General features: G+C 54.7%; 2 protein-coding genes across 5 annotated transcripts in view; both read right to left on the bottom strand.

Moving 5' to 3' along the window:
• The window catches only part of GLCE (glucuronic acid epimerase), a 54415-nt gene extending 48815 nt beyond the window's left edge, over positions 1-5600 (bottom strand). The window contains exon 1 of one of the 3 annotated variants that reach the window (XM_075044683.1): positions 5507-5600. The gene's annotated coding sequence lies outside the window, so the exon portion shown is untranslated. Of the gene's footprint in view, positions 1-5101; positions 5145-5506 lie in introns of those variants that run through there. The other 2 variants (XM_075044687.1, XM_075044682.1) reach the window with 2 other exon arrangements.
• A 9296-nt stretch (positions 5601-14896) lies between these two features.
• On the bottom strand, positions 14897-24700 carry NOX5 (NADPH oxidase 5). 2 transcript variants are annotated; one of them, XM_075043894.1, is made up of 15 exons: positions 24581-24700; positions 23799-24042; positions 22840-23050; positions 22261-22495; positions 21677-21830; positions 20431-20606; positions 19890-20072; positions 19017-19149; positions 18384-18526; positions 16926-16970; positions 16430-16554; positions 15938-16022; positions 15646-15745; positions 15322-15488; positions 14897-15028 (listed from the first exon to the last, which is right to left on the bottom strand). In XM_075043894.1, the coding sequence occupies exons 1-15, from the start codon at positions 24698-24700 to the stop codon at positions 14897-14899; spliced, it is 2253 nt and encodes a 750-aa protein (XP_074899995.1). The 2 variants fall into 2 exon arrangements, with proteins under 2 accessions (XP_074899995.1, XP_074899996.1); XM_075043895.1 differs by having other exon boundaries at positions 23892-24042.
• Between the last annotated feature and the right edge of the window lie 1405 nt (positions 24701-26105).

Genomic DNA, 26105 nt, shown 5'->3' with positions numbered 1-26105 from the left:
TTTTGATGCTCTGGAAGAGACTTTATTTTTCATGGCAAGAAGCAGGACAGAAAAAAAAATGAGCTTGAACGAAGCCACTTTAGAAGCTAAACCAAGCGGTAACCTTCCTAGTTCCCACTACGTACGAGAAGATCAAGTGCTCTACTGCCAAGTCAAGCTCATTTTCTGCTCCCTCACTTCAGCTCTGTTCTTACCTTGCTTTTTCGTGGGTCTACATATTAGCCCTAAAACCCAGCAAACGTGGCTCACCACCACTCCCATTTGCAGAGCATGTGCTGAACCGTGGTCACTCCCCAGCACCTTCTCCGGGGAACATCCAGAGCAGAAACGCTGGACCCTGCTAGACATGGAAACCCTTTGCTCAAGTGAGCTTTGTTAGGCAGAATTTGCTCCTTAATCCAAATCATCTAATCATGTCTCTCAATCTGGATCCAAACTACATGCATGCCTGCTTAAGTTTAAAAATCTTACCTGCTATTTTAAATGTTCTTAAACTAATATTCATGTGGAAAGCCCATTTGAAAAGAACCTTAATCAAATAGAAACCCTATTGTTCTCAACCTTACCAAGGTCAGCAGGAGATACATTTTAAAGCTCAAGCTAAAATGGTTTGGGGGGGCAGGGTTGGTGTTTTGGTGTTTTTTGAGTGGCTAACCTTGCTGCTTAAGCATTTACAGTTGCTTCAGAAAATTCTGTGTTAAGGTTTTTATTATAGTGAAACTGGGAATATATCATTCCTGAAAGAGCCAAGATTCAATGCTTCAAAGTCCCTATCTGTACGGTAGATATTGCACGGGCAGCAACATGGGTATTCCCTGAACATCTTAATTTCCAAAAGTGCAACTTCAGACAACAATAAATTCTAACTCCTGAAAACATAGCCAAACCAATTTATTTTGTGATCAACAAGCTACATGTAATCTAGAGTCTGTAAATCAGATTTTATAAAGTGACACCAGCCAACTGGTTCCCATATCAGGGGACACCAGCTGATCTTTAATAATACAAGCGATATAAATGAGGAAAAAAGAAAAGGTGGCATACTTGAGATAAGACACTAATTAAAAGCTCATTTCCTTTGGAATTAGCAGTGAGCTTTCTTTAGAAGGATCTCATTACCATGCATTTTATCTGTCACCTCCAATATTTCAAATTCAATATTAACATTTAAAACACAGCCGAGAAGCTATGTGCGGTTTTCAAGCAAACTTTGTTAAATATTAGCTAGATCATTACAAAGTCTTTCTTTCGTGCCACAGGTTTGCGCACCGCTTCACCCAGATTAAAAGAAAGTGCAGAGGCTCATCTATAGCTCTGTCGGCAACTACGGCACAAAGTTCGGCGGTGAGGAGGGATTAAAAAGCCAGCAGCCCGCTTGTCACACACAGAGGAGGTGCCATGTTCTAGTGCCAACAAGACACTGTGAAGAGGCAGGAAGCAAAAAGGATGCCAAGAGGAGAAGATGAGGTGAAAAAAACAGAAACAAAAGCTGCAACTGCAGAGCACGGAGGGGGCAGTCAAGAAAATAGCGAGTGCCGATAGGAAAGCATATTTATATTTTGTTCTAGAAATGCTAAGTGAAAATCCAGCATAACTACAGAAATGCTAAATTTGCGCTAGGCTTACTTGCATGAGCAAATAGTCCACAAATACGAGTGTTTATTCCCCAAATTTTATTTAGGAACATCAGAATTTTAGCGTTCGGGAAAAAAAGGAAAATCACGAAATGGCAATATTGTAAAAGGGGAACATCTTCTGACATTTTAGGTCTGTAGCACAAGGATAAACTGATGAGTCAACTTGCTTTGAAAACCAGCAGAAACTAGATCTTAAAGTTTTGACTGCGGCTCAGACATGAAAGCTAGGTCATTAAAAACATACCCAAATACTAAAGTAACCCGTTTAAGAAACACCGCAAGTAGATGCCCTTTAATCTTACAGCTCAATTAAATGTTCAGAGAAAGAGAGTTACTTTAAATGTAGTCTCAGTGAAATCTAACTTATTATTTCCCTTTTCTTGCCAAAAGAGCAGAGATCCTGAACAGAGAGAAGAAAACCACCAAAGACCATTAGGCAAAAAACCACAAAGCAGCAGTCTGGATTATCACCTGCTCATGCTACAACGGTACCATAGGCGACCATTACTACTCCTGCCAAATATTATTGGGGTGGGGGGTTTGGGGGGGGTTGTTTTACACATTTTACCTATTTCTCTGCAGCAGTCACCCAAGACCTCTTGTTTACTGCAGCATATGCACTAGCCAGGGCGACTAGTGCACCTCTTGTTTTTCCAGCTGGAGTAGCATTATAGACTCCGCATTACAAATGGGAGTGCTATTGTTAAAGAATCAATTGGACAATGAAAGAGCTAAGGACACTTGTCTTACAGAAAATTACTGTCAAATGCTGCCAGACCCAGCTTTCCCTCTTTCTGGGCCACCAGCCAGATACTAATCATTTCAGGTCCCTACTAATTTTTAGCTGTGTAACACGCTGCGTGATACAAAAGGGGCAGCTTCGTCCAGGCTGTGCTACAGGATACTTTTATTGATTATTAAAAAAAAAGAAATAGCTACCATCCCAAATGTAGACAGTGACATTATTACCTCATGAAAAGTTAAAGGACTTCCCAAGGCACCACCTGAAGGGACACGTGCCAGGATCTCCTTATTAAAGCAAGTCTTCCTACCTTATCAGAGCACAATGTCAAAAGCCATTCCACAAGCCCGGCAGACAAAACAGTCATGGAAGTTACATCGTATCTTGGTAAGAAGAGAGTTGTTTTTTTAAAAAGGTACAAAGAGCACCTGGAAAATCGAGATGCCTCTGACCTCAATTATATTTATCGATCACCAACTGTATCAAAAGGGTTAGTTGTTCACTGAAGGGAAAACAATGCCTTTAAGTAAACAAAGTGCAATATTTCACCTAGATTTCACAACTGTGCCAAAGAACATCTTAGTAGGGCAAGATGCCTCTACAGATATATCAAATATTGTTAAGGCTTGTTATAACTGGCCAAGTTTAGAAGCACACAACGTCCTTAAAATCCTTTCCTGCTTGGCCAGCTCTAACTAGGAGAGCTATTAACTACTGGCAACTCCTGTGTCTAATGGAACAAGCCAAAAGGCTCAAGTTCCTAATTGTCAAAAGAATAAAAAAAACCAAAAAACAACAAACCCAAAACACTCTCACACTTTTTGGGCTGCACTCCCCTGAAGCCAACAAGCATCATGTGGAAGAACTGGAAAAATCACACCCCTGTTTGTACACTGATCCTCTTCCACTACCTGGGAAACTGTGAGGTATTTGCCTTTGCAACATTAAAATTTTGCTTAAAGGCAGAATATATTAGCTAAAACTTTGCATTATAATACTACTATCATGCATCCTTCTTAGGCTTCTCAAAACGGGCAGAAGCAGAGCAGCCCACAGACGCTCAAACCTATCTGCAACTACAGCACAAGCACACCTTATTTGTGTTCTCATGACTTTGCCTTACAATAAAATGCCCAAAATCTCTTTCATCATGAGGCATCTTCCACAGTTTCATGTGCAAGGTCTGCAGCAGCTGATCTGTATGTTGTACTCTGAAAGAAGCCACAGTACACATGATCCCAGAACATACTGTCCTCATCATCCGAGTACTCACCTGCACTCATTCTAGCTCTTACAAAAACCATGGATATTATTTTAATTTTCCCCTTCCCAGAGAGTACGTTGATCAGGTTTTCTCCTCTTCACGCTGTTCAAGTGGGTGTGAATTCCAGAAGGCAAAATAAAGAGCACATATAGACTAGGTCTCTTTCAATTCAGTCCTGTTAAGGAGGGTGACTGTTCCTGTACTAACATACCTCCAGCACAAAACCCACTTAGCTGCGGCCTTCCTAACAAAGCTGATTTCATCTTGTTACACCTGCTACGGCACTCACTTGGAGCGCGCAGCGATCCTTCATGTAAATAGGTTTACAGGTGGCTGTTACTTTGCTGATTCCAGAAGCACCAGGAAACCTGCTGTTTGCTGGTACAGAAGCAGTTTCAGAGCTTGATTTGACAAAGTCTGATGCACCTCCAGTTCACAGTGAAAAACTAAAGAATAAGAAAGTATTCCAAGTTGAGTTTAGCTTTATGGGCACCTGACTAAGCATCTCAGCCTTACTGTGAGTGCCTTCCTGTTGTTTTTGTTATACCTCAACATCTCAGGTATGGACACAAATGCATGCAAAATGCCGTGACGGAGCAAAAGAGCACCCACGCCTGAGCAGGGGCAACCCAGCAGCACCTGAGTGGGCCACTTCAGCATTTTCCCCAGGTATATATTCAGACAACTGTCATTCTGTACCGGGAGTCGACCTCTGAAGATATTCACACCCCTCTTGCCTAGCAGAAGCTAGGTTGTACTACGTGATTAAACACGACTCCTTATTATTCGCTGAGCCTATCCAGATACCGTACACACACCGTGTCACATCTCACCAGGTAACACCCCTGCTACACAGCTTAGGCGAAGGAGGCAGCTTTGCTTCCCCTGCGAGAAACGCGCCCGGTTTTACCGGGAGACCTCAGCTAGCGCAATTCCTCCTTCTAGAGTTTGGTTCACCTTGAATTGGAGGTTTTCCAGGCAGGACTCACCGCGCTGGAATCCCACCGGCTGGAAAACAGAGGGTTCCTCCGCGTATTCCTGCGAACCACAGCCCGCGCTCCTGCGTCGCCCTTCCAGGCTGAGAGAGAACTCCCAAACCCCAGTTTGGGCCGAGCACCTCCACGCACCGAGGGCGCGGGGTGAGGCCGGCTGGCCCCGGCTCCCTCCCCCAGCCCACCCCAGCAGCCCCAGGCCGCTGCGCGACACAACCCACCCTCCGGAGAGCCCCAGGGCTGCCGCTACCGGCTCCGAGGCTGCCGTTACCGGCCACCCGCTGAGGGAAGAGGGGGGGGCCTCGGGGGGGCCCGCCTGGGGCTGAGGAGGGGGCGCGGGGCCGCGCCGCCTCCGGAGGGGCCGAGAGAGGCCTCCCGGCGGGAAGCGGAGGGGTGCCGGGACCCCGCGGGGCGGAGAAGCCGCGGCCGGGGGTACCGAGCGGCGGGAGGCCGGGCCGTTTCCTACCTGCGGGGGGCGCGGGCCTCACTGGCGGCGGAACCCCAGCGCCGGGGAGGCGGGGGCGCACGGAGGGGCCGCGCCGCGTCCCGCCCCGCCTACCCGCCGCGCCGCCAATGGGAGGGCGGGGGGCGGGGCGCGCCGAATGCCCTGGCCAATAGGCGCGCGGGGCGCGGGCCGCGCGGCGCGCCGTGACAGCGGCGCCAGCGGGGCGGGGAGCCGGCGGGGCGGGAGGGGCCGCTGCACCGGGGACACACCGGCCCCGCGGCGGGGCCGGGGCAGCTCCCGCCCCTCCCCTCCCACCCTACCCCATCCCATCCCCACGGCGGGCAGCCCCCCCTATGCCGTCCCCGCTCCGTTCCCCCTCAGCCACGGCCTCGCTCCACCCCGTTCCAGCCACCGGCGCGCCCTTACCTGCGCGGTGCCGCCGACATGGGTGACGGGCGGGGCGGGGCGGGGCGGCGGGGCCTCCCGGAGAAGGGCAGCGCACAGCGGCCGCGGCCGAACCCCAGAGCCGGGGGCGGTGGGGGGGGGGCGCGGGGGCGAACGGGCGGCCCGGCCCCGCCCCTACTTCCCGCGAGAACGGCGGGTGCGGGCGGGGCCTGCCGCCAGCCAATGGACTGCGCGGGATCGGGAAGGCGGGCCTACCGGGTGGGAGACGCTGCCTATTGGCTGCGCGGCGCCCCGCCCCTTGGCAGCGCGCACGTGGCGGCATGGCGGCCGCGGTGGCGGCGGACTGCTGGGCTGTCCTCCGTGTGGCTGGGGTGGGGGCTTTAATTAAAATAACCTGTGAGGTTTTGCCGTTGTTTTCCGTTTAATTAAAATAGTCTGTAAGGGTTTTAGCGATCCCGTAGGTGGAGCTATGAATTCCCTCCCTCAGGCGTGGCAGGTTCGCAGCTGCACCGTGGTTTCCCAAGCAATCGCAAACGTCACCTTTTACAAATGTTACTGGACTTTTTTTGTCTAGTTCTCTCTTGAAGGAAACGTAATTACTTCCTACATGAACTAAATTTTACCTGTTTCTGCTCAGCGTGCAGAAATCGCCGCCTTGACCCACTGCTGTGACATCTGATGACGTGTCAGTTCGTGTGCCGCTCTCCTTCGTGTTCTCAGAGATAACCCATGCCAGAGGTCTCCCTCCCAAAATAAAACTCCTCATCCCTATGCAGGCAACAGATGCCGAATTTCCCTTCAGCCGCTTTTAGTTTTTGCCTGCGGCTTCTGTACAGCTGTATAGCTTAGTGCCAGCAGCACTTGGCCATCCAAAGGCTGGATCCTGCCCAGGTGGGTTTGCACAGCCTTCCTTGCATGCTGCTTCTTGCAAAACCCTCGTTTGCATTTTGCAGCCTTGCTCCCTCTGCTCCTGCCCTCGGGGCAGGGGTTTGCTGCCCCACTCCCTTTCCCCTGCACCCATGCTCTGGCCCCGCAGGCTGCCTTTCCCCTAAGCTCAACCACCAGCTCCAAAAAGTCTTTGCCCGCTCTTGGGGCTCTGACAACGCGGGCAAGATCTCGGAGCAGGGAGACTAAGCTGGGTGCTCTCAGGTGCATGGGCTGAGCGCGGGGCCCTTTGCATGTCCCAGCTGCACAGGCTGGATTGACCTTCCCAGCCCTGTTTGTGCACCGGTTGCACGGAGGTGCCAGGCACTGGGATTTGCCCCACATCATCCAAGCCCACTGGCCTCCAGGTCTTTTATACCACTACAGACTTCCCGTGCTAAAATCCAGGTTTAGGGAGCTCCAGCTGAAAATGGTGGATTGACCTTCCACTGATTTTAAATTAACCAAGTAAGAAGAGACTCAGTGAGTGTCTTAATTACAGCGTTATCTTCATTACTCATCAGCAGACCCGGGAAGGCATTTACTCGAGGCGAGGACTCAGCATTGCCGCGCCACCTTCACCGCTTCGCCCTGCAGTTGCAAAGCACGATCCTTCAGTCTTACCTTCTCCACTGCAAATAAAAGATTGCCCCAGCACGCGGTGTGCGAGGTCTGGGAAACGAGCAGCAGTGGAAGGGGGGTGTACGTGTCACTTGGTGTGTTACTGGGGTGCACTTAAGTAAGCAAGACTGTCTATAAAAAGTGCAGAACCAGATGCTGACCTTCGGTTATGTTGCAGGAGCTGCTGAAGGTTGTGTGCTGCGGGGACCTCTCAAACGTTGGGATTCTGGTGGCTTTGCAAAGCAGGAATAGTCTTAAAAGAATTATTCTTTTAGCTTGGCCCAGAGATTGTTTCCATGGCAATAAACACACATACGCACCCCACTCCTTTGTCTAAGTTATTCGTTAGTCTTATTTGTCACACACCATGAAAACAAAATCATAGGGTAAAATGCAAAGAGATTTTAAGATAATGAAAGGTTATTGCCTTCCACTGTTCCTCTTTGTGCACAGAGGGAGCGTGCGACCAGAGCCAGCCGCGCCGAGAAATTTCCATTGCAAATGAGTTCAAAATCCTACCAATGCTTTTACATACTTTGGCAGATGTAAATGGAAGGTTGAGCAGAATACATCTTTCTGCTTTCACATAAGAAGTTCTTGAAGTGCTGTACAGGAGGTATTGTTAAATGAAAAAAAAAATTGAGTTTCCTTCATTAAAATGCAATAGTAAAAATAAGGTGTCTGGGTAAAACTTCAAGGCCCCTTTCTGCCTGCCCCACGCCATCATGATGGCACGTCAGCTATCCTGGCTTGTTTAAGCGCTGTTAGGAATCAATCCAAAAGCAAATAGTGTCCTCAAAGTGTGTTGCAAAGAAATATCGCAGGTGTTCTTCCAGCATGGGATAAGGGATTTCAGCAGAGGCCCCGTCTACTGTAATGCATTTAAATAGAGCTTGAAGGATGCGGTTCACATGCTAGCATGAAAAAATTTACATTGCAATTATTATCTTGTTCCCGATTAGCTGCTGTGCCCTGTCTGCGGAATCCTTTCTTTCCGCCAGCCCAATATCAAGCTCAGTTATTCTCCTTTCAGCCTCCTCCTGCACTGGGCTCTAAGCTGATGATTCATGTATTAATATGTGGTTATTAGATGACTCCTCTACCTCCACTGCTGCTATCTGTCTCTGGCAATGGAAGGAGGAAATGAATTCTTAAAACCTCAGGAACAAATAGTCCATGCACGGAGATCAATCCTGCTCTCGCTGACGTCAATGGAAACATTTCCATCGGCTTCAATAGGGGCAGAATTAGTCCTATATATCAGATATTAACTTGATTTATAACCTCGCAAAAATCCATGTAGCTGAAGGGGGAAAGCTGTATCTGTTAAAAATAACTCGTGGGAATTAAGTGACTGTCAAAGATATTTCCCTTTCAGGGGGAAAAACAACTATTGGGGCTGTTGGCTGTGAACGGGGGGGCTGCCTGTGATGTGGGGAGCATCCCAGCCCTGCTCAGCTGCTGCCCAACCCGAGACCCCCAGCTCTTCAAATGGGGCTCTAACGAGTTACTGCTCTTTAATTAACTCCTCCATCTCATCCATCTGCCCCCTTGAAAGCCGGGTGGGAGGGCAGCAGGGGGGAGCGTGGCCGCTGACGGCTGTGGCAGAGCCTCTTGCTCCTCTGCTGCCATGGACCAGTCCCCAACCCTCCTCTCTGCAGGGAATCCTCTGCTTTCAAAATAGTTTTTACTGCCCCAAAATAAGAGCTTAATTTAATTCTGAATTTACCTGTGGCCACGCACACAGTGCATTGAAGCGCCTGTGCTGGGCATTAGCAGTGGGCAAAGAAGAAAAGCCCCAAGTAACCTCTTCTTACCGCAGTGCTAGGGACAAACGGTGCCTGGGCTCACCACCCCCCATCCTGCTGGTGATGGGGATGGAAACAGCAACAGAGGGAGCACAAAAAAGCACCAGTCCCCTACCAACCCCACCTCACCCCATGGGCCATCTGCCCTGCTGCAAACAACCTGGGATGAAGCCGGTATCATCCCGTCCAGCTGCACCCGAGGAGGCGTCTAACATCTGGGTGCTGCCGCCTTAATTTGCAGGACCCCCCCATCCTCATGTTCGTGGTCCTACACCCCGTGGTCCTTCCCCTGTCCCTGGCACGCCGGGCACCCCCTGCTCCCCAGTCCCTAGCTCCACCAGTTTGGGACCAGTTGTGCTGGGGACAGTAGGGGCAGGTCACATCCCCTCCCTGTACAGAATTTCACACCCAGAGTCCGAGCTCTGGAGCATCTCCCTCCCCTGCCCTGCCAGGCAGAGGGAACAAGAAGACCCAGAAATCACCACCGGTCCTTCATTTCCCTAATTAGAAGCCACCAGCTAATGAGATATCATCCAAGCAAAATATTAGGAGTCGCGTAATAATTATATCAATGAAATCAACAACAATTTAACAGCAAAGGTTAATTACATTTATTTAAAAATCTGATAGACAAAATGACGCTCAAACAGTTGGGCAGACTAATTGAAAGCTAATGTTGCTCCTAAATTGAATTTCAAATGAATTTTACATCCATAGTTCATTTTGCTAATTTCATTCCCTGTATCCTGTAATTTGTTGGCAGTGATTGATTACTTAAGTGAATAATATCTATGTACCAGGACCACTTAGTAATAGAATATGCCAAGTGTGATCATACTGTTAATAAATACAGTTTCTTCAAGGTTTTCCTCTCTGTCTGGATTTTGGAGAAGTGGGGACACGGTGCCGGGGGAGCAAAGGGCTTTCAGCAGCCATAAGCTCCTATTTTAGTTTCTTCTTAACAACAGGTTGCAAAAACCTTCCTATGCTGATGGCAGCCGCCCCTCGCAGCCCTCCAGCAGCATTGATACATGGCAGCATTCATCACCTCTCAAATCCTCATTTTCTTTTGTCAGTGGCTGAAAATTTATATACTGAGGGTTTGTCAGGGAATATTCTGCACGGAATATCCTGTGCAAGAGGCGCCGCAGCCCAGGTGCCCTCAGCCAGCCCTCTCCAACCTGAAACCCAGTGCCCAGCCCCGGTCCGGCACTGCGGACCCCTGACACCCAGACCTCATATCCTGCGGCTCAACCATTACTCGAAACCCCATCAGCTGGAGCGGTGGCTTGGGGTAAACACAGCAGAGCCCCAACAAGCACTGCTGCCTCTTCTCGGCATCTTTGAAGCATCCGCTGCTGCAAGATGAATGCAATTATATCTTAATAAAATTTTAATACAGGGAATTATGCACTTTGCATCCAACCAACAATTAGCTGTTGCTATGCTACAGCCAGAGTGTAATCACAATAATGAAGCCAGCCAAGGGAAGGCATTAATCAGGAGGTGTATCATTATCCAACCTCACCCCCTGCCTCCCCAGCTCCTGATTCGGAGCCTCCTGTTGCTTTAACATGAAAAACAACCCCAAAACAAAGCAAACCCCAGGTTTGGAGGGAGCAGCCCCTCTCTGGGCACCATTTCCCGTCCCAGCTGTGGCTTGGTTTGGCCAAGGAGACGAAGCGGCCTGTACCCCACTGCTCCAGCTCCGTGCCCGCTCCAGCGCCGAAACCTCACGAGCGGCAGCAATCCCCCTTCCCCAACTTTCGCATCTTTTAATCGTTTATTCCTGGGATCCAAAGGAAACATCTGACGAACCGGAGATGCGGGGGAAAAATGGCAGCTGACGGAGCTTCTGCAGATGGAAAGGGAAGAAATTCATTAATTTTTCATCGCCGTGGCTGGGACGTGAGCAGCTCAGTATTCATCATGTCAGCAGTGACCTTGATGCTGCCTTCATCCCCCCTTGGAGAGCGTTTCCCCACCATCTGCTGAGCATCAGCCTGCCCTCCGGCAATGGAAAACACCCCGGGGTGGGAGTGAGTGCAGGCAGGCGGGTACCATTGCTGGCATGAGCAGGCAGGGAGCAGGCAGCTGAAAGCCTGCAAGATGCTTGCATGCTCCAGGGCAGCAAAACTACCTCCTGCAACCCCCTGGCCGGCACATTTCAAGCCCCGAAACGAAGAGGAGCAACCAAATTCTTCCTGATGAACCACATGCATGACTGCAAAAGGCCAGCAGTGTGCATGCTGGCGGGCAGCTTGCCAGCTGCAGAGCAGACACGCTATATGTCTCGGTGTCCCCAAACACCAACACTTTCCTCTAAAGGGAAAATAAAAATCAAAGCCCACCCGGCTTGCAAGACCCTCCTACCCTTCAAAAGCACGGCTGCATGCTTCCCATCAGGGTGGCATCCCCGTTTCCTGGGTGTTTTGTATGATGTCCCCCCCAAATCCCTCTGCTTTGGGTGCCCTGGTGCCACGATGCTCAAAAAGAGCTAAATTTGCCTTTTTTTTTTTTTTTTGAGATGCTGCAGGCATCAGAGCGCTTCGGCACCCTGCAATTCAGCGGGGATGCGGAATGAAAATGATTATCAGCAGACACATAATGATTCATTCTGTTTATAATTGCTTCGAAATGTAGGGAGAGCAGGGAGATGTAATTAACTCTTCTTTATGATTGAGATGAGTGTGTTTTCCTCAGTCACGTGACACTGCCACATACAGCCACAGTTTTTTTCTGGCGTCTTTGGCAATGTGAATGCATAGATGCATGCACGTAAACGGAGTCAGTCCGGGACCATAGCTGAAAGATGTCCCTAAACCACCATAACTCTATGTGCAGAGGGGATATTTATTTCCCTGCGAGCCCCAGGAGACTGCAGCTGTCCTGATTTTCCCTTGGATGTGGCAAGCAGGATCTTACATCATCCCCTGATTGAAACAGCCTTCTTAATTACGGTGCATGGGCTGCCATTGCGACAATGCCGGTAAACGGGCACCCTGGTCCATGCCCCAGAGGATCAGCCCACAGGTTTGGGGTCACATCCAGGCTCTGTTTCACAGTGTGGGTCTCTAGCAAAGACCCTGAATGGGTTTGGTTTTCTTGGCCAAAGCTTGGAAGGGACACGGAGCAGCGATGGGGAGTGCAGAGCTGAGGAGACTCTTTGCAGAGTGCGCTGAGGGTGGAGAATACGTCGTCAGAGGAATGCGGTGGGATGAAGAGGAAAGGGGAGCCCCTCTCCCACACTGACACTGCCAGAGGAGCTCAGTTCAGCGAGCTGCCTTACATTTCCGTCCTGCCGCTAATTGAGGCAAGAAGCCCGCATTAGCCTGGGTTAAGAAAAATTGACACTTGACTGTGGGATCTTCACCTTGTGCTGTGTGTTCCTGGGGTGCTGAGAGCTCTCCACTCTCTCTCCATCCATCATGCATCAGCCCTGGACGTAGCCCACGGGGGATCATTACCCAACCCATCTATCATGCTATCTGAAGCAGATTCAACCACAGAGTTTATGTCACAGCCCCACATCAAATGATTTCTCCTCTCTGGCTCCAGATTTCACTGTATCGCTGGAGCTGATTGGACAGCCCAGCTCCTCACTGCCTCCCACATCAGCTACTGGTTCAGGCTAAGCGATAAGGTCAGTGGTCCCTGTGCCGGCATCCCAGTAGGTCTGGGATGAGGCCGGTGGAGTGGACTGACAGCATGACACAGGGGTCCTGGGTGCCACCCCAGCAAACACTGCCACCCCCCTGCAGCTCACCCGCCCTGTTTCCTCGTGCAGGAGGGAGCTACGGCTGGGCCTGCAAGAAAAACAAGAGCACGAAGGTGCGGGTCCAAGTTTTGGGGGGGTTTCTGCCTCGCTCAGGTCATGCCTGGAAAAGGCAGCGGTGGGGCAGCTCCCGGTGCCGTGCTGGCACTGGGGACAAGGGGGCTCAGCCCCTGCTGCCGCCTGTGGCACCGTCCTGGGCCTCCCGCTGCATCGATGCCTTCCTGCGGCTGCCACAGCTAGGGCAAATGCAAAGGCAAACCAAGGAGCATTGGATGCAATGACCCAGGACGGGGTTGGATGCTGCGATCGGCTCTGGAAGGCAGCAGGGTCTGAGCATCAAATTCCCAACCAAAATGGCCCCAACAAGGATCTGCAGCCCGGGGCGTGCTGACGGCCGCCCCAGCCCGGCCGGGCTCCCGTGCCCCTCCAGCAGCTGTGCCAATTAGCACCCATTCTGCATGGCATGAAGGCCCAGGGACCGCAAGGTGCAGGGTGCTGCACGCTCTTGTCCACTACGGGCTCCCACCGCACCGAGGGGTGCAATCCTGCCCCGCGGCACGGCTGGGTGCTCCGAGCCTTCCCAGGGCACAGGTCCCCCCGCACCCCCATCGCACCCTGCCATGGCCGGCTGTGCTGGCTCTGCGGGACGGCCGGGAGCCCACCGTGCCGGCAGCGGGCGGCTCCTCCGCCTCTGGGTTAGGCTTCGCTTTCCCCACGGGCACCTTGGCCGTCAGATGAGCGTCTCATCCACATTAATCTTTCCTTTTTATTTTTTTACACAAAAGCATCAGCGTACGGCACAGGTGGCCCATAAAAGGCCGCATAGATCAGCCAGGGACGGCAGCTTCACGCGAGCTGGGTCCCCGCGGGCCACTGTTGCTCCCAGCCCTGCCGGCCACGCGCGGGGACATCCCCGCACCCCGCGCCCCACTGTTTTGGAGGTCACCCCATCCCGCCCGCCAGCCAGCCCCTCGGCACCACCAAAATACCCATTTTCCCGGTGCAAAAAAGAAACCAACCCCCTTCTGGTCAGCAAACCAGGGCTGAGATGGGACAGGGCAGGGGGGCGGGCTGCCAAGTCGTTTGTCTTTTTTGCAGAAAAAATGTTGCGTGCCCTCCGGAAAGGAGCAGCCGGGGCTGCCCCAGGGTGCGGGGCGGGCAGCGGGCTGTGGCAGGTCTGCCCTGGCCAGGGGGGTCGGGGGGGCCCAGGCCGGCGCAGCCCCGGCCCCGGGCGGCCGGCAGGGCGCTGGTTGCCGAGGCTGCAGTGCCCTCCTGTGGGCACCGCTCCGCCGGCCGGGCCGGCCGCCCGGCACCCCGCAGGGTCCTGCGGGACCCCGCTCCCCCCCCCCACACCCCGAAGGGCTCCAGTACCCCGTCCCCTCCAGCCCAAAGCCCTGAAAAGGGATGCAGGACCTCATCCCCTCCGTCCCAAAGCCATGCAAGGTGATCCAGGACTCCATCCCCTCCATCCCAAAGCCCCGCAAGGTGATGCAGGGCCCCATCCCCTCCATCCCAAAGCCCTGAAAAGGGATGCAGGACCCCGTCCCCTCCATCCAAAGCCCCGCAAAGGGATGTAGGACCCCATCCCCTCCATCCAAAGCCCCGCAAAGGGATGCAGGACCCCATCCCCTCCATCCCAAAGCCCTGAAAAGGGATGCAGGACCCCGTCCCCTCCATCCAAAGCCCCGCAAAGGGATGCAGGACCCCATCCCCTCCATCCAAAGCCCCGCAAAGGGATGCAGGACCCCATCCCCTCCATCCCAAAGCCCTGAAAAGGGATGCAGGACCCCATCCCCTCCATCCCAAAGCCCCACAAAGGGATGCAGGACCCCATCCCCTCCATCCCAAAGCCCTGAAAAGGGATGCAGGACCCGATCCCCTCCATCCAAAGCCCCGCAAAGGGATGTAGGACCCCATCCCCTCCATCCCAAAGCCTTGCAAAGGGATGCAGGACCTCATCCCCTCCATCCCAAAGCCCTGCAAGGTGATCCAGGACTCCATCCCCCACATCCCAAAGTGCTCTGGGACACTGGTTCTTTCCTCCTCAAAACCCCTGCATGGATGCTCCAGGACACCCCAAATGGCTCCAAGATCCTGTACCCTCCACCCCAAAGCCCCGAAGCCCAGCTCAGCCCCTTCCCCTCCCTGTTGTATCCCACCCTCCCCAGCTCTGACTGAGAGGTAGCCGGGAGCCAACATGGATGGTGCAGAAGGATCCAGCCACCAGAGCCCATCACCCCACTTCAGGCCTTTAGGGGCAGGCAGGGAGGCAAGAACTGTTGGTTAGAAGTTTTCTTTGAAGAATTGGAAGCCAAAGCGCTCGCAGTGTGCCCTGATGACTTTGGCAAGTGCTGGTGAGCCACAGAAGAAGACCTGCACTTTTCCTTTCTTCTCCTCTGCCACCTTCCCAAACACCTAGGGCACAGGCAAAAGGAGAAGAGGAGGTGGTGGCACAGCACCGTCCCGCCCTGGCCGGATCCCTGCCTGCTTTGGCAGCTGCTGCCCGGCACAACTCAGCCTCCCCACGCTCCCATGGCACTTGCTTTCCCACGGGAGGGAGAGGTTTCCCCGGGTCTGGATATCCCAGTGCATCCTTCCACTCTGAAACGGGGCTCTCCTGTGGTGTTCCCCCCCAAAGAGCAGGTCTGGTGAGCATGGTTCCCTTTGCATGAGCATGATTTTGGTGGTGGGGCAGAGCCAGCCCTCACCTTGCTCCAGTCGGGGCGGCCGGGCTGGGTTCTGGTCCGCAGCCCAGTGATCGAGTCCCTCTGCTCCTTGGCGGCCAGCAGGTCCAGGGCCATCTGCAGCCCGATGGCCTTCATGTCATTCTTGCTGAGGGCCGACGTCATGTACATGTGCATCTCCAAAAAGCGCCCTGGGCATTCAAGGGGAGCCCGGCTGCAGTCTGGGGGTCCAGCCCCACTCTGTGCCCCCTTGGGTTGGGCTGGGCTCTCATGGGGGTGATGCCAAACATGGGGCTGGGGACCCCTGCGTCAGGGGGCTGTGCTGGCCGGCCTCTGCCTCCCACTCACCTCCCGGCTCCTGCTCAGCCTGCTCCATTTCCAGCTTGGTTAGCAGGCTGACAAACCACTCAAAGTGCTTCTGGTCCCGATTTATCCAGATGAAGTCAACCTGAAAGGACACAGCAGCCTCTGCTTCGAAGCAGGCAGGCAGCACAGGGGCCAAATCCAGCCACCCACCACCCCAGACCTCCCGGAGCGGGAAGGGATGCTCGTGGGCTCTCCACCCCCAGGAGTCTGCAGCCCTCCTGCCCCCATCCCCAGGGAAAACCTTGGTCCTGCATCGCCCTCCACGTGCTCCTACCTTTCTGAGCGTCATCTCCTCGTCCCGCAGGTCCTCGCACCACGAGTAGTGGCAGCTGGGGCAGCTCTGCTTTCGCCGGCGGTACCTGCAAGGGCAAACACAGCCCTGCCTGCCCCACTGCCCGCACCCCTCCGACCCCAGCAGACCTTTTCAGGGAGACCCCGAGCACCCATTCCTCACCAGCTCTGGTGCATGCCCACGGCCAACCTCCTGCCAGGGGGTTTCATGCAGCAGAATTCCCCAGGGGGAAGCCTGACACCAAGGAAGGACCCACGCGTGGGTCTCATGGCCATGTGTTATGAGTCCCAAGGTTAGAATTGAGGAGGAGCCACAATGGGTGCTGCCCCATGGTGCTCATCCCGCAAGGAGAAGTGTCAGAGGACGGGTCTACCATGCCATACATCACGTCTTGTGCCTCCCAAAGCCACGTCACAGCTCGTATTGGGGGTCTGCTGGCATGACTGCAGCCTGAGCTGCTGCAACGGCACCAACCTGTACATGATGCTCTGCAAAATGGAGGCAAAGGGGGTGATGCCAATGCCTGCGCCAATGAGCACAGCGTGTTCCGAGGTGAAGATCCTCCGCGTCGGGGTCCCATAAGGGCCGTCGATGTAGCACTAGGAGAGACAAGAAATAGGGAGAGATCCAGCAGCCCATGGGTGCTAAAACAATTCTTAGGCTGCAGATAGGAGCAGGGTTAGTGTGCAAGATGCATTGCAGGCTTATGGAGCCCAGGCAGAATTTGGGGTCTTTTATGGGAGTTTCATGGGAGCAAAGGAAGAGGAGGAGAGGGTGGGCAGAAGCACAAATCCCTCTGGCAGTGCTGGGTTTGCATCAGCCCTAGGTGGGACTCCCTGTGCACAGGGGCACATGCATCAGGTGGCCAGGTACATGTGTGGGGTGACTGGGCACACATGTGGGTCCCCCCTGGGGATGCTGAGTGCAGCCCTGCTCACTGGAGCTGGGGAAGGACCGGGGCATCCCTCACCTTGATGCTGCAGAACCGATGGGTCTCACCCAGCCCAGTGGAGACCTGCAAGGTAAAGAGAGCAGTGACCATCTCCTCCCCATCCCTAACCCCTCCATGACAGCTAATGCTAAACCTGCTTGTTCCCCGGGTTTGGTTTTGGGGTGGTTTTTTTCCAGCTGGGTTTATCCAGACTGCACATGTTTCCAGCCGCATCCCTTGGTCAGACCCAGGGTGCTGCTCATGCCAAGCCCAGCGCAGTGCCCACATTCCCGGCGCTGCATCCCACTAACGTCCAATGCCAGGAACCTGTCACCTAATGACATTATCTGGATCATAATCGGTTTGAGTATTGATTAAAAAGGCAATTATCCAAATCCCCACACAAGTTAGGGGGTGAGTAAGAAGTTTCCAAGGACCGCGATGGCCTGGGTGGTGGGAGCAGGCGTGGGGAACCTCTGCTCACCCAGGGACAGATAAGAATGTAAGGGTGACAGGTAGAGAAACTCATTAAAACCAGTGCATGTAAGTACGTTATCTGCCAGGACTGCTCCTCCAGCCCAGACAGAATCAATATCCCGAGAGCTTTTCATGTCAGGGGATAAAAGCTGCTAACGGTGGCTCTCAGGATCCTGGCGTTGCCGTGATTGATATCCGAGAAGTTTCTTTTGAAAAGACCTTTTAACGAGCTTTGGCCCATTTGGGATGGAAGCAATGCTTCCCCTTGTTCCTCCAGGTCAGTCCTCTGGCCGCTGCTGCGTTGAGGAGAGCAGAGACACCCCTCCCACTCCCACCCCGCAGGCACCAGGGGCTCTGCCGCTGCCCACCGGGGAGCGTGGGGGTCTCGGCGGCGCTGGGTGAGGGTGGGAGATGGTGCTCACCCCCTCCGCCGGCAGGTCCTCCTCTCCTGGGGCAGCAGCGCCGGTGGCTTTGTATGATGTCAGCTGAACGGCTCTGTCCCCGCCGGTGGCCACAGACCCCCCCTCGGAGCCAGTTCTACTGCAGAGACCTTCCTGGAAGCCAAAGGCCAAGGCATCACTGGCTGCGATGCTCATGGGCATCTGATGCCCTATCTATCAGGGTCATACAGCCTAGGTGGAGGGGTGGGACACAAAATCTTTCAAGGCTGCACAAGCACCTTGCAGGGGATGTGCACCACGAGAGGTACCCCCAGCACCCAGCCTGGCGCTGCATGGGTGGCTGAAAACTGGGGTGACCCCGGGGGGGAACAGCTTAGCAGAGCACATCCAGCCCTGCCCTGTCCTCACTTCTTTGATTTTTTGGAACTGGCCAGGGACAGACTGTCCGGCAGAGCCCTGCGCATGTGCCAGACAAGGACATCAGCTTGAGAAACCCATAGGCACATCGTGGGGGGGCCTCAGTTTGGCAAAGCCACCACCTCGCAAACGGCTGCCAACCAGCAGCAGTTCAAGGTCTAACCTCTGTGTTTGCCGAAAGCCGAGCCCCATCCACACCAACCTGCTCCCAGCGTCGGCATCTCTTCTCCCTCAGGCTCCTGCTGAGCGGTTTCGGCTCCAGGCTGGGCAATTCGGGCTGCTGGAAGTATTCATACAGCTTGTTGGTCCACTGGCCCAGCGACCTGATGTGCAGCCAGAGGGTCTCTGCAGGATGAAGTGGAGCAGTGGGTGGGCATCCTACATAAGGAACTGCCCTGCAGCCCCAGCACCACAGGCTGTGTACCGTACACCTCTGGCCCTAGGGACCCAGCAGCAGTCCCCACCGATGTCCTTCACATTAGCCCCAGGCTTGCAGCGGAGGATCAGGTTTGCTCTAATAGCTGGGTGAAGCCCAAATCCCAAACCTCGGGCGCCCATGGGGCTAGGCAGGGCATTTGGGTGCCATTCTGTCCCCACGCTTCGCTTGAAATAACCCAAGCACATGTTTTTATACAGCACTTATGTACAGGCAGAGATGGAGACAGGGGAGTTGAGGCATAAACACACACTGCCCTGCTCCATGGGCATGGACACCTCCTTGCATGACCCTCAGAGGGGATCCAGCCACCCCGATGGGGCTTGTGTGATGCAAGACATCGTCCCAGTGATGCAAAACATCCCAGCAATGCAAAATGAGTGAAGGATCAGTGATCACCTTGCTGCTCGGGAGCGCTGCTGATGGTGAAGGGATGCCACTCGTAGGTGGCGATGGCCGGGATGTTGAGGTAGATGTAGTCTCCGGGCTTGTAGTGGAAAAACTGCGGTCTCTTGATCACAAGGTGAGTCACCTGGAGGTAAAGGAGACCAGAAAAGCTGGGACCATCCAGCAGGCACGTCATGCTGGTTGGTCCCTGCCGGGCTGGTGTCCCTGCAGCCCACGAGCACCCAAGTTTGTGCCTCCCATTTTAAACAGTGGCCGACATGAGATGGAATTACAGCTTTGACCTGAGAAAGAGGTTTGTTCTCCTATTCACTGCCCAACTTTGCTATCAAACAAAAATCTCAGTTAGGGCTGGCCTCAAACAAGATTTTTTCTGAAGAAACTAAGAGTCAAAGCAGTTTTCATTTTGTCTTTTGTTGTTCTATGGGTTTAGGGTTTTTTTACTTGAAAAATAGACAAAATTCTAAGCTTTAAAAAAATTGCTAGAAAACAAAAAAAATTGCTTTCACCTTTTGCTGCAAACATTCACCAGCACAGCCCGAAGGAACCCAAACCCGCATCTTTTCCATATAAGCTATTCATTGCGCCCTGTCCCTCCCACACATGGCCGGGAGAGTATCCCCCTTCCAGCTTGCTGTGCAAACACATCAGGGCCGTCACCCCCTCCCATGTCCCGCTGTCCCTCCTTTTCCCCTGTGTCGAATAACCAGCATGGTCACTTACAAAGTGCTTTTCCCCAAACTGCAAAACGCTTTGCAAATACTAAAGATATTTCTGTGCACCATAGCAGCTTTATTCTGGGTCTCGGAAGAGGAGAGCATCAGGAGGGAGGTGGGAAGGGGCATGGAGACCCCTGTGGGTGCAGACCTTGGAGGGCAGCAAGTTGACCTCCACGATGCGCAGCCCCCCAGCACGCCGCCAAACCAAGCCGACCACCTTCTCCAGCACGAAGAGGCAGCCGGGAACAGCAAACCATTTCCAGAAGTGGGGGCCGTGGAGGATGAGGAGGGTCCAGACAGAGATGTAGGAGAGGTGGGTCCAGTAGAAGACCTGTGGGCAGGGAGCAAGGGACATCGAGGGGGGCTGAGCATGAACTGAAGCCGGTAGAGCCAAATGGTGCTTTGTGGTGAGGCTGTGCCGGGGCATCCCAGCAGGCAAAGGCAGCCCAAATGATGAAGAAAAGCACAGAAACCCCAAAACTGCAAATCTCAGGAGCGGGGGGGTGTCCAAGGGCGGTATCAAGGGGCACCGCACCGGCTCATGAGCTCTCCCCCACCCATGGGGAAGTACCTGGATGGGCACCCACCCGCCAGACCCTCGCCCCGGTCCCCCCGGCTCCCCGAGACGGAGCAGCTTTGGGCACGGCATTGGGGTTTTCCAGGTCGCACTGGGCCGCGGCGGGACCCACCTCGAAGTGGCCGCTCCGTCGGATGCAGGGGCTGGAGAAGGCGAGCATGGCGGCCAGCAGCCCCTGGAGAACCAGCCCCGTCTGCGAGGCCGTGCCGCCCAGGCCCCCCACGCCGGGCCGTGCCGACAAGAGGTACTCGGCGAGGGCATGGCGCCCGTCCTGCCGCGCCAGCCTGCCTGGGCACACGCACGGGTCGGGACAGGGTGCTGGTCACCCGCAGCACCCCCCAGCTGCGCACCCAGATTTCTGCTGCGCTCACCGAACCGCTACCAATTATTTTAACTAAGAAGCGCTCAAGTGCTTTGCCCAGACGTTTTGAAAAATGCAACGTTTCTCCTTTCCGGGGCCAGTTCTTGGGCTCAGCGCTGTTGCAAGGGGGGGCATTTTGCAGGAGGGTGGGCGATGCCAGCAGACGTGCTTCCCCGGGGGGGCTGCTCATCCCCTTGAGCGGAGGAAGGGTGCAGCCCTGGCACCCCGCCGTGGGGCAAGGGGGGGTGTGGGGTGCAGGGCTGTGGGATGCAGGGCACAGGCCCCACTCGGGAGCTGCGTGGGGGAGAGTGGGAGCCCCTCGCTGCCCGGCTGGGAAGCCACTAGAGGGGGATAACAGACAGCACACAGACTGTGCGGCACCGCACGGGCCCTCCAGCTCCCTGCACCCTGCCTGCGGCCTCGCCGCCCGCTTGGGCATGTGCATCTCCTCTCCAGGCCTTGCATCCCCCTCCCTGGGACATCTGCATCCCTCCAGGACATGTGCATCCCCCATGGGACATGTGCATCCCCCCAAGACATGTGCATTCTTCCTCCCCGGGGACACAAGCAGCCCCTCTCTGGGACATCTGCATCCCCCCGGAACATGTGTGTCCCACCCTCAGGACATGTGCATCCCCCAGGACACGTGCATTCCCTCCGTGGAGCATGTGCATCCCCCCAGGGGACACATGCAGCCCCTCCCTGGGACACCGGCATCCCTCGGGATATGTGCATCCCCCCTGGGACTTGTGCATCCCCTCCCTGGGACATCTGCACACCCCCCCAGGACAAAAGCATCTCCCCTTGGGGCTCAGTGCAGACCCCTGCTGCTTTTCATCCATGCAGTGTGGGTGATGCCTCCTCCACCAAGGGGCATTTTCCCCTTTAGCAGCAGGGGAACCCACCGCAGGATTAATGGGGCGCGTTAGAGGAGGTGTTGCCCGAGACAAAACCACAGCAGCCGAAGGGCCTCCCCTGCCCGGGAGCTGCTACTTACTGAAGTTGGCGATGTGGGCACCCGTGTGAACGGCTGCCAGGATCAGCACCACATACCCCACGAGCTGGTGGAAAACAACGTGCTGGTCTAGCGGCAAAACATTGGCGATGGGGGTAGCTCGAAGCCAGGTCAGACACCTCCGCAGCATCAGCACCTCCGGAAGAGGGAGAGGGACAATTGGAGATGTTGGGGGGCAACTGGAGATGTTGGGGGGCAATTGGAGATGTTGGGGGCATCAGCCAGGGGCTGGTCCCCTGGGGCTCCAGAGCCAGCTCCCCTCTGATACAGGGTGTCAGACTGGAGAGCACCCAGAGACAGAAATCAAGGACCTATCTGCAGGCTGCCATGAGCGCCCCTGTCTCAGAGAGCTCACAACCTCCCTAACCCATTATTTATATATAATTATTTAGAGCAGACAGCCTAGTCCCACAGCTGCAAAAGCCCACAGGCTCTAATTACTGCCCTCCAAAGAGCCCCTGGCACAGGGATAAGGTCCCAGTACAGATGTGACTGTAAATAGCCCAGGTAACCATCACCCCATGCACCCCACGAGCTTTGCATCCCTCCTGGGACCCCGCACTCACTGCAAGGAAGGCACAGTTGAAGTTCAGGCACTGCCCGCAGCCCCGGGCCACCGCCAGCCACCTGCCAAGGCCAACATGCCGCAGGGCGGCCAGGGTGAAGAGCAGGAGGTTGAGGCCAGCGTAGCCCCCCAGGAAGGCGAGTTTGCTGCGGTGGTTGTGCCAGTATGCCCGGGTCAGGTAGCGCGGCCGGCAGCTCCTCTCTGCGGACGGCGGGGGCTTCAGCCAGCTCGCTGCACTGGGAGCAAAGGCATTGGATTGCTCCTTGCCCAAAGAAAGGGGGAAGCTGGGGCAGTACTGCACCCAGGCTGGCACCCAGTTCTGCACCCAAGCCCTGCACCCAGCGTGGCATCATCCCTGCACCCATCCCTGCATCCAAGCCCTGCATCCGGCTTGGCACCATAAGGCACTTGAGTTGCTCGAGTGCTGGCCCAAGCACCTCGTGGTCTGGGCACCCCATGATAGCCTTAATGAGAACATAAATCCTATGCTTTTTCCTCCATGCAGGAGGAAAAAGGTGCTTGCAAGGGAAACCACAGCCCCGCGGAGCTGCCAGAGGGACCCACCGACCGACGCAGCTACCTGATGGTCAGGTTCTCCAGGACCTCTGGGAAACCCTCCAGCTCCTCCCTGAGCTCCTCAAGAGTGATGGAGCCGCTGTGGTCCTTGTCAGCAGCCTCGAAGAGGGCTAAGGTGAGGTCTCCCAGCCGCTCCTCAGGCAGGGCTATCGCGCTCTCCCGCAGGCACCAGCCCAGCACCACGCGCAGCTCGTCTGGGTCGATGGAGCCACTACCTGCGCAGGTCAGAGCAGGGACCTCGATATGCCACAGCACCCTGACAACCCCATGGTTTTACCTTCATCTTGCACCTTTAATCCAGAAGTTGCCTCCCTTTAATGCAGAAATTGCACGCGGGATCTTTGGGAGGAAACTGTGCCTGGCCAGAGCAGGACCGTACCATTGCTCATAAATCAGCGAACTCATGCATTTAAAAAAAAAAGTGACCTAATTGGCAGTTTACCTGCAGCAGCCATGTTGTCATTTGGCTGGCAGAGCTCGGTGCTAGCAAAGCGATGCAGACACGCTTATCTGGCAGCAAGGCATGAGAGCAAACCAGATAGGCAAGAGGCTCGGCTCTCAGTTCTTTGGCCAGCATTTTATGCCCAAGCAGGTCAGAGCAGGAAAAGCAGCTCAAGAACAGCTTTGCTTTTGTTATTTCCAGCTTTCCCAGCCAATGGAGGAAGAAGAGAGCGTGCTGGGATTCATAAATATCAATGGGATTGAGAGTTGATATTTGAGCGGAGCAGAGACTGCTTCTCTTTGCAGCCAAGGGTGAAAGCGAATCGTGGGAAATCCTGACACGTGGCTGATTTAATTGCTGGCTTTCAGATGGATTTTTGATGCTTTCATCATGGGACGAAGGCAGCTAACACTGCTTACCTTTGATGAAGATCCAACAGCGAAGACCCTCCTACGCTATTACCCAGCTGTGCTTAACCTAAGAGGGGACGTGACACCAGCACTGAAGCTGAGTGGCGATGCCCGCACTTGGATGCTCAGAGGAGAGCCGTGCTGCCTTGCAAATGGCAACTTTGTTCAAAAAAAGACAAATGAATCTATTTTTCATCATCTTACCATCCACATCGTAAACCTGGAAAAGGAATCTCAGCTTGTCCATCTCATTCCCGTGTATGAGCAGGCTCAGGGCTTTCAGCAGCTCCTCCAAACTAATGGTCCCGCTCCCGTCTGCATCAAACAGCGTGAAGAACCTCTCGGCGAAGAAGGACTGCAGGGAGGAGGACAAATGCTCTCACACGGCAGTGGGATGCTCTCCACTGACCGAAACCTGATGCTACAAACAAAGCTCTCACAGCCAGCAATGGGAATCGCCTGGCAAAAGCTGAAAGTGGTGGGGAAAGCCTGAAAACAGGAGGGAGGAACAAAGGCTGCTTTTTGTATTGGCATTGCAGCCAGAGGGGGCTGCCCAGGGAAAGGAGGGAGCCCTGGGGACACGGGATGGGATGGGGCAGGAGGCAGCTGGGAGGGAATATTCACTGGGAATAGCCAAGCATGTTCAAAGACAGGCTGTGGATAGCCAATCGATTTTGCATTGCCAATGGTTAATCGGTGGTTTCCACTCCTGCTTGCTGCAGAGTACTGGTAGGTTTCTCTCTCCCTCTTCTCACACAACACCATGCAATTCTATTTTTAAGCTTAATTTTCTCCAAATACAGTAAGAGAACACAGTTCGGTGTCGGGCTGCTAGTGCTGCCTGGAGGAAAGGACCCAACGCCCCAGCTCCCCACCCCCCCAGGAGCATTCACCTCCTTCACTTGGAGAGCGGTTTTGAACTCTTCCAAGTTGATTTCTTTGTCCTCCCCCACGATGCTCCCGAACTGCTTTGTCACCCACCGCAGCCACTCGGCATCCTCGGCCGCGCTCATGGTGCAGGAACCTGGGGGAGGGAGCAGCACAGGATGGGCAGCAGCCCCTAGTAATGCCCTATAGCCTTCAAAATCTGCTTTTTTACTGTTCCTGCCATGCTTTCAGCACCTGCAGACTCCCTGCAGCCTTGTGCTCCGGAGCAAAAGGGCGGCTGCTCTCTGTCTGCCTTGCCAGGGCAGGATGGGGCATCCCTCACCACTGGCCCCAAACTGGGTCCCGCAGCAGCCGCCCTGGGCTGAGCGGGGACTTGGGCAGCCCCGATGGCTGCGGTGATGATACACGTCTGAGGGCCATGTGGGTGCTGCATCACATGCAACCCCAAACTTCCACGTACCAAAGAAATGAGCTACTGAGTCCTATTTGTACCTGCCACATTACTGAACACCGCTGTGAAGGTGCTTGAGGTGATATTAGCACTAATAAAGGGTAACTCCTTCCTTCTTGACCTTTCTTCCCAAGGCAAGTCAAAAGATGCAGCTGTTTGAGCCATCCCTGTGCCTGCACACCCCACGTGAGACTCTCAGTTGCTTTTATAGACCTGAATTAGCAAGCACCAACACACAAGATGGTAAGAGCTAGAGCATTTGCAGGGAGAGGAGACGGGCTGCCCCCGCGAAGCAGCTGGCACCTCCCTGGTCTTGCTTTGCCCTTGCCAGAGCAGACATCCTCACAGGGGCTGTGCAGCTGATGGCTAAAAGTGAGAAATACCCCCCCCCCCAAAAAAAAAAAAAATCTGCAGCTGCCTGTGCTGCGCAAGGCTCACACGGCCACCATGACCTGCCAGCCACTGCGGGAGCAGAGCATCCTCGGGGGGGGTCAGCCCATGATCCGGCTTCGTGCTCCCACTCCCCTCCTGCAGACAGAACTCATGGCTCAGCCCCAAAGGGGCTGCGGAGGAAGGAAGGTTTCCTGCTTTGCTCCCTGGCAGTCCTGCACAGTCTCTCCTCTTTCATCTCCTGCTCTCGAGCAGCTCGTCCGTCAGGTTAACCAGGTACTTCGGGTACAAGTCCCTGGGCTGCCTGGGTCCCTCTAATCACCCAAGCGTGAGCAGCGTCGCACAGCCTGACGTGTTTCACGGTGTGTGCTCAGTGAGGCTGAACTTGTTACACCCACACGTTCATCCTTGGGTTTCCCTAACTTTTGAGAGCTCAGTTTTACAGACTGAACCGTTCCCAGACCCTTTCAGCTCCCAGTGGCAGGGAGGTGCCGCTCCTCAGTTGAGCTGGGACGAAGGGAGGGTGGCAGCAGCAAGATGCTCTGGGGTTTCCCTTTGCAAACAAAACTCGAGCAGGGAGATGGGAAATTTTGCTCCCCGCATGCACTCGGCCCTCTTTCCCCTTCCCTCTCCTCTCCTGGATGGTCCTCACCTCCATCCTCCTGCTCCATCCCATTCGGTCCCTGCCT

Source organism: Buteo buteo, chromosome 13, assembly GCF_964188355.1.
Source record: "Buteo buteo chromosome 13, bButBut1.hap1.1, whole genome shotgun sequence".
Lineage (NCBI taxonomy): Eukaryota > Metazoa > Chordata > Aves > Accipitriformes > Accipitridae > Buteo > Buteo buteo.
This window is presented reverse-complemented; position numbering and strand designations above follow the sequence as displayed.

Coding starts and splice junctions, on each gene's coding strand:
- NOX5 (XM_075043894.1), bottom strand. CDS start 24,700: ATGAGCGCGGCCGAGGATGCCGAGTGGCTGCGGTGGGTGACAAAGCAG. Junction 24,043..24,580: donor CCGCTCTCCAAGTGAAGGAG/GTGAATGCTCCT, acceptor TCCTCCCTGCAG/TCCTTCTTCGCCGAGAGGTT. Junction 22,496..22,839: donor CTGGAGAACCTGACCATCAG/GTAGCTGCGTCG, acceptor CTTTGCTCCCAG/TGCAGCGAGCTGGCTGAAGC.